The sequence below is a fragment of the Fukomys damarensis genome, unplaced genomic scaffold (assembly GCF_012274545.1).
Source record: "Fukomys damarensis isolate Sample0158 unplaced genomic scaffold, DMR_v1.0_HiC HiC_scaffold_19, whole genome shotgun sequence".
NCBI classification, from domain to species: Eukaryota; Metazoa; Chordata; class Mammalia; order Rodentia; family Bathyergidae; genus Fukomys; species Fukomys damarensis.
This window is the reverse complement of record NW_022900931.1, coordinates 40,078,760-40,086,118: the sequence shown is the minus strand read 5'-3', so window position 1 is coordinate 40,086,118 and position 7,359 is coordinate 40,078,760. Positions and strand designations below refer to the sequence as shown.

At 41.8% G+C, this 7,359-nt stretch overlaps 2 protein-coding genes across 5 annotated transcripts in view; one reads left to right on the top strand and one right to left on the bottom strand.

The window, feature by feature from the left end:
- The window catches only part of Nme7 (NME/NM23 family member 7), a 154,292-nt gene extending 149,172 nt beyond the window's left edge, over positions 1-5,120 (bottom strand). Inside the window, exon 1 of the mRNA XM_010633981.3 lies at positions 4,830-5,120. Coding sequence (XP_010632283.1) covers positions 4,830-4,832 — 3 coding nt within the window. The 5' untranslated portion in view covers positions 4,833-5,120. The remainder of the gene's footprint in view (positions 1-4,829) is intronic.
- Positions 5,121-5,315: 195 nt separating this feature from the next.
- Positions 5,316-7,359, top strand: part of Blzf1 (basic leucine zipper nuclear factor 1) — a 31,724-nt gene continuing 29,680 nt past the window's right edge. For 2 of the 4 annotated variants that reach the window (XR_004517965.1, XM_010633977.1), the window contains exon 1: positions 6,810-6,868. Coding sequence is in view for 2 of the 4 variants with exons in the window: in XM_010633979.2 (XP_010632281.1) it covers positions 6,838-6,868 (31 nt within the window). In the remaining 2 variants the exon portion in view is untranslated. Of the gene's footprint in view, positions 5,455-6,792; positions 6,869-7,359 lie in introns of those variants that run through there. The other 2 variants (XM_010633979.2, XM_010633978.2) reach the window with 2 other exon arrangements.

Below are 7,359 nucleotides of genomic sequence, written 5' to 3'. Positions count from 1 at the left end.
ATATATAAAACACTGGAAACTAAGAAACATTCATGGAGTAAAACTGTCATTTTGGGGTTTTGTTTTGTTTCGCTTTTTTAGACAGGGTCTTGCTTTGTATTTCAAGCGGCCTTGATTTAAGATACAGCCCAGACTGCCTGGCCTTGAACTCACAGCGATCCTCCTGCCTCAGTCTCCTGAGTGCTGGGATAACAGGCGTATACCACCACACTCGTTCTTTATTTAATAATCATGAAACCATTTGTAAAAGCTCTTTTAAAATGACTTTCAATGTTGAGACGTGTGCACAGGTACTTCAAATGTTTAATCCATATGGAGCACAGCACATAATCTTTAAAATCCTTTTATACTAACAGCTCATCTAAGGTAACATTATTCAAATAAATGCTATATTTTATAAAATAAATAAGATTCCTACTTGTTAGTCAGTGAGCCTTAGAATTACCTCTTCTTTTCATGATACATAAATGTGTTGATGATTCTAATACTGGAGACTCCACCAATACAGAATCTATCCTTTATCTTTAACAACATGTATGAGAGACATACTGAACTACGAGACAAAAGTAGTTCTGGAATCTGTGACCAGAACCTAAATCTGGCACTAGAAGCCAAAACTGTAACAAGTTAGAGGCAAAGAGAAGCTGACCCCACAGTGAAATGACAATGGTCAGGCCCATACATACAGTGGCTGTCCTCAGCTGCATGGGTGACCTTTACACAGGGCACATGCCAGCAGCCAGACTGCACACCGAGAAGGGACATCTATTTCTCCTTTTCAAAAAGCCTACGCTTTCTTATAGAAGACTGACAGCAAATCACATAGGAGTGAGATCTGCATGCAGAAAAAAAAAAAATTTTACTATAGTCAATTCCAGGCTTTCGTGAAATTCCAAGCTTTTTCTACCACACAATAAGAACACTGTCAGTAGCTCAAAAGGGGAATAAGATAAAACTGCATGCCTCGAAATTTCATCTATTTCGCCTATTAAAGTATATAATGTTCAAATTCTATTGTGCCCTTAAATCACACACACACACACACACACTTAAATATGGCATGGTTTCTCTTTAATGAGAAACCCAAAATATAAGAAAAGACCAAAATAAAAGACAAATAATAGGAGATAGGGAGACACATCTTTTGCCAAAGGGAAAATGAGGGAGAGGAGAAGAGGATGAAAAAAAAAGAATTAAGATGTGTTATGTATACGCACCAATTCTCCGCGAGGAATGTAATCACTCTGTACTGCAAACATGTACTAATAAAAATTTTAAATGATTGTACGGAACCTTTTAGAGGTGGGGTCTACTGGGTGATACTCATGCCAACTGAAGGCCTGTCCCAGGAAGGGATTGGGATTGGGATCCTGGCCTTGAAGTGGTTGCTTTCTTACACTCTAGCTCTCTCTCGTAACATCTGTCAGGGGTCCATTGCCAGAGCCAGCACTATGCTGTTTGGACTTTTCGTCTCCAAAATTGTGAGCTAAAAAAACCTCGTTTTTTTTTTTTTAATTAAAAAACTACACTGTCTTAAATTTCATAAATCATGACTCACAGTATGAAATATAATGTACATCATAACCAGTATATGTGTCATACAAATGCAATTTAAAACAAAATTTTACGTTTGCTGTACATAATAAAATATAGTAACTTTCTAGTTCATGTCTTCTTTCTTAAAGACATAGCACAAACTGACTTCACAACAGAGTAAAGTAATGGGTCACAATCCAGCTTAAGAAACACCACAATGTATGTAAGTACATGGGGGCTGTTACCTTTCTAAACCACAGTTCATGCCATTCTCGACTATGCACCCCCACCAAAGCCACCCCTCACCACCCCGCCATTCAGGTTCTCTTTTTTTTTACATTCAACAATGAGATCCTAAAGCATGCAGAGCTCTTTTCTGTTTCAGGGCTCTTGATCTTGGTTGTCCTGCATGAAACACTGTCTCAGATCTTTGTTCTTTATATCACTAAGGTCTCAATACAACAATCCTCTACTCCGAAAAACCTTCAAGTACCATCTGCTTTGAAAGAATCCCCAGTAGACATCCCAGCCAAAGAAAGTGCTAAAAGGGATTAGGTTTTTTTTTTTTTTTTTTTTTTTTTTTTTGATACTGGGATTGAACTCGGGTTCTTGCACTTGCAAAGCAGGCCACCAAAATGCTGAACTAAATCCCCGGCCCTTAAAAGGGTTTAGGAAGGAGCTACAGATAGAATTAAGGAGGTTCAGGGGAGGAGTTCGCTACTCTTAGCATTGCTGGAAAGTCTGAACGGCAGATATACATACACACAACACACACAAGCAATCAAAATTTATCAAATGTGAATTCACCTCCCTATCCCATTGTACTACTCAGTAATTTCTAACTATTGCAATTCTATTCCATTTACTTCATGATAACATTTTTGTGACTCTCTGATTAATGTGAGGACTCCATCTTCCAGTCTCCTCAGATACTTTGAATTCTTCCAGACCATTTAACATATTTTTTCTTGTTTTCTTTTCATTCAGCAAATAGCTGAGTACCTAACATGATCTAAGGAGTAGCAGTGTAAAATAAACATTACTCTAACAGTTCACAGTTTAGTAAGTTCAATTCAGAGCTATAAGGAAGTAATTTCAACTGAATGAGGCAAGTAGAGTAAGAAAGTTGTGTGCTATATGAAATGGTTAAAAAAAATGCACAGTCAATCCTCTTTGAGAAAGGAGGAAGGTTTATAGAAGAAGAGACACCTGACCTACGTGTGGAAGGATTAACAGAACAGTAGGCAAACAAAGCGGTAATGATAGAAGTAGCAGGCAGGTATGATGGTGACACCTCTAACCCTAGGACTCAGGAGGCGAGGCAGGGGGACTGGAGAGTTTGAGTTCAGCCAAGACTACATAGCAAGCTCAAGTCCAGCCTGGAATAGCAAGACCCTGTCTCAAAACAACAACAACAACAACAACAAAGACAGAAGGAGCAGCAAAGAAAGGGAGGGATGGGAGAAAAAGATGAAGTGAAAGTGGAAAGGAGACTGTGAGGGAAGGAGAAGTGAAGATGGTAAGGAGTGAAGAAGCCAAAAGAGGGTACTAAGGAGGAGAGGTCACTACCAAAACACACTGTATGCGTGTATGATGACGTCACAATGGAGCCCGTTATCTTTTACAATATGTGCCAATAACTATAATTAAATTAAATAGAGTCATCAGTGAGTTAAGCCTCTGGAGTTTGTTGGCCATTTAAAGCTCAGGCAAAGCCAGTGAAAAAGGGGATGAATGACCACAAATCTCAAGCACTTACAAAGTCCTCGGAAATTTACACGCAACTTCATTGAAGATACTAGCTTTTTGTTGTTTGCAATACTGGGGATTGAAGCCAGGACCTCTCACGTGATAGGCAACCACTGTACCGCTGAGTTACACCCCCACTCCTTTGAAGTCATTAGAGAGAAAGCCAGATAACAGACTTTAGAAGATGGAAAACAAAAAGAGGTAAAAGTTAATACAACTAAAAGAAAAAAGACTGTGCTTTCAAGCAGTTTATTGAAAGGAGGACTGGACAAAAACTGAGTAAACTGAGGATGAAGAAACTCTTATTTAATTTTCATAAAATGTATGGCTTGAGAACTGAGAAAAAACTAGAGAGGAAGAGGCTGAAAACACAGGAAATAAAAAAATAACTGGAAGCAAAATGCCTTGTAATAGAGGGGAGCAAATGAGGTCAAGAGTAAAGGAGGATGGATTATCTTTCAACACCTCCTTCTCTACACTAGAAACACAAGAATAAAGAAAGTAAAAATATTGATCAATATTTAGGTTGGAACATGACGCTGAAGAAAATGCCTAATAGACTCTGTTGTCTGCTTGGAAGAAGAGAGAAAAGAGGGGAAAGGACAGAGCTTACAAAGTGAGGTTTGAAAAGGCTTCTACAGGAAATGGTTAGGGACAGACTGAGGCAACAACAACAAAAAAATCATCAAGCAATAATGGAATGAAAGGGTGGTAGGTAAAGGCTTTACTGCTAAATCAATAGCTATGCTCACCCGATCTGGGAGCACTGCTCTTGCTATCCTCCAGTCTATTATCCCTCGTGTTGAAAAGATACAGTGATTCCATGAACTAACCAGAGCCTTGAGGTTCTCATTGAGTGAATTAAAATCACTTATAGGCTTATTAAAAAAGAGCCCCATTCCTGCTCATTCATAATTTCTGGCCCCAAATGCTCAACCAAATGAATTCCAGAAGCTCTGTTTGAGACTGAGACATTCCTGTTTCAATGCACATACTAGGGGCTGCTCAGGAGGCTGAGGCAGGAGAATTTCAAGTTTAAGTCCCACCAGAGGAACTTAGGTAGATCCAGTCTCAAAAAATAAAGAGGTCTGGAGAAGTACCTCAGGGATAAAGCGCTCCCAGATTCTATTCTCAGTACTGGAGTAGGGGTAAGGGGTAGAGAGCTTGCACCTAGAAGGTAACCAGCTGACTAGAAAGTAAGCTGAGCCAACATGCCTCTGTTGATAAATGGCCCTTATACGGGGTAAGACATTGCTCCACCGCTCAGGGCAGCAAAGACCTAAGAACTAGTGTGGAGACAGTCACGTTTAAACCACCACTCGGTCTAATGAAAGCACACACACACACACAGCAAAAGATGAACAATACAAACATTTGGGCTTATTCGGAATAATGAGGACACTAGGGTGCTGCCAGAACCAGAGAGAGCAAGAGTGCAGGGACTGCAGAGGAGGGTGACTGGCACAAGGGACCCTGGCGCTTTTGGGTGCCCGCGGCGGCGTAACCCGGGCCCCAGAGCGCCCTGCCGGCTTCCCAGAACTCACCATGCTTTCAGGATCTCAGCACCAGGACCGAGGTACCGGGCAACAGAAGACCGCGCCGCCGGAACGGCCCTTTGGTTACTCTGGCAACCGAACTCCTCCTGCAACTGGACAACGCCGGCCACGCAGTCCCACCTCCCCTTGGTCTCCCGTGGCTGAGCGTCACTTCAGAGCCGCCCATTCAATCTGCAACCTTGCCTAGGCTCTCTGTCGCCCGGGGCTACAGGACGCCGCCTTCCACGTACCACCATCTCCACTTCCGTTCGGCTGACAGGTGACCCGGAAATGAAAGCGAATAGGTGGGAAGCCTCCGAAGATTGCTGGTTTTTAAATGTTTAAAAAGGTATCTGTTCACTTGTCACTTGCTGAGGCACTATACCGTAGGTTTTGTGCTATTGGAGGTTAAACGCCCCACAGAACCCGTTTCTTCCCGTTTGGGAACAGCGTTCCGGAAACGAAACCCTGAGGAGCCGGAAGTGACCATAGTGAGCGAGCAGCTGGGCGTCCGGAAACCCTGGGCGGGTCGGCTTCCGGGCGGGTGAGGAGCTGCAGAAGTCAGCCCGGTGACAGGTAGGCTCAGAGGCTGTGAGGGAAGCCGCCGGGAACAGGGAGAATAAGAATCATAGAGGTAAATCCAGAATGGGTTTCTGTAACTCGGGGAGGCGGTGTTGGGAAGCAGCGAATGGAAGTCAGCTGTTGGCCATTATCTTTGGATTTAGGGAAAGATTGTTCGGGAAAGGCTTCCTCAGACAGAGGTGGAACTTCAGATCCGGCTTCCCGGCACAGGGAAGGTTGACAGGCTCGTCGGTCCTTGCTTATTGCTGTCACACCCGAAACGCACCCTTCCCCTCCCCTTCACTTGAGAGTTTGGGACAGACTTCGCTGTGCTCCACGATGTGGCCCCATCATCTTCCGACCGAGCGTGTGTGTGTGTGTGTGTGTTGGCGGGGGGCTCGGACACCGAGCGTGTGTGTGTGTGTGTGTGTGTGTGTGTGTGTGTGTGTGCTGGCGGGGGGCTCGGACACCGAGCGTGTGTGTGTGTGTGTGTGTGTGTGTGTGTGTGTGTGTGCTGGCGGGGGGCTCGGACACCTATTTTCAAAGCCAGAAAGCACAATTGAAGAAGAGTTTGTGACTGTTAAGGAAGTGAGTCACCGAGGACGCCGTGCAAAATCGTGTAGAGATCCATAATGATCACTATTTCCTGGTGAAGCCAGTTGTCCTGCAGTGGACAATCCATCGTGTTGCAATAACGTCTTCCTTCCCTAGTCCTCTGGGATTCTTGAGTCAGCCCTGTAAGGTCGTGCATATATTTCTGCAAGCATCAGTCTTAGCTATACCATCTTAGTTTTAAACATTTTTATTTTTATTAGTACATGATTGCAGTACATAGTGATTACATTCATCGTGAGAACTGATACATGTACATAACCCCTGTTAATTCTCTTACCTTTCTCCTCCCCACCCCTCCTTCCATCTCTTGTCTCCTCCTCATTTACCATTTTAGTTTTATTACCAAAATAAAGTACATATTCAGTATTATTTCAGTCTCTTGTTAAACATCTAAACAAGCTCCTCTCTGATATAAATATATAGAGAGAAATTTGTGTCAACGTTTCCTGAGTTACTACTTTTAAATTCCTATTGTCATAGCAATGATACATAAGTCCCTACAGTAACTTCAGTATTATTTCTAAAGTAAAAATTCAAGATACACCTCTGACAACTTAGAATGTAGTCGTAAGGGTGGTGAAACAGAATATTTAAAAGTAAATCACATTGTGTAATTTTTTGAGACACTTCGTAGAGTTAACAGTACCACCCATGAGAAAGGAATATAAAGAACACTTCCCTTTCTAAATGATAGGTACTAAAGGCAGGAGCAATTGAAATATAACTTTTGAAGTAGAGGCATGCATTGAATGTGTTTATGTGATATCATTTTAATTCCTTCATTATACACTTCTAGGTTTCTCTGTGGAAGTCTTGGTGTACATTTTTATTAAGAAAAAAAATGACTACTCTTACAAGTTTAGAAACCAAAGGTAAGTGTTCTTATTTTGATGATAATTGTTTTTAAAGCATAAGATTTATGATGATATGAAGGAAAGTTTGAGCCTGACTAAATCTCATAGGCTTCTTGGGAGTCACTTGAGCTCAGATCTCTTCATGTTTATTTTGTAGTGCAGTGTTTGTTTTATAACTCAGATATACAATTGAATGTTATCATCTTTACATGGTTTTTATTAGATAATTACTCACTTTTATTTGTTTGTTTTTGAGACAGGGTCTCACTGTGTAATTGAGACTGACTGAAACTCACTAGGCTGGTCTCAAACTCACAGCGATCCTCCTGCCTCAGCTTCCCAAGTGCTGGGATTACAGGCATGCGCCACCATGCCCAGCTCACATGTGGCTATTTAAATTAACATTTTTAAATTAAAAATTCAATTCTCAATCTCAAGTGTTCAGTAACCAAATGTGGCTGGTGACTGTTATCTATCATTGTAGATTTTTTTTTTTTTTTTTTTTTTTT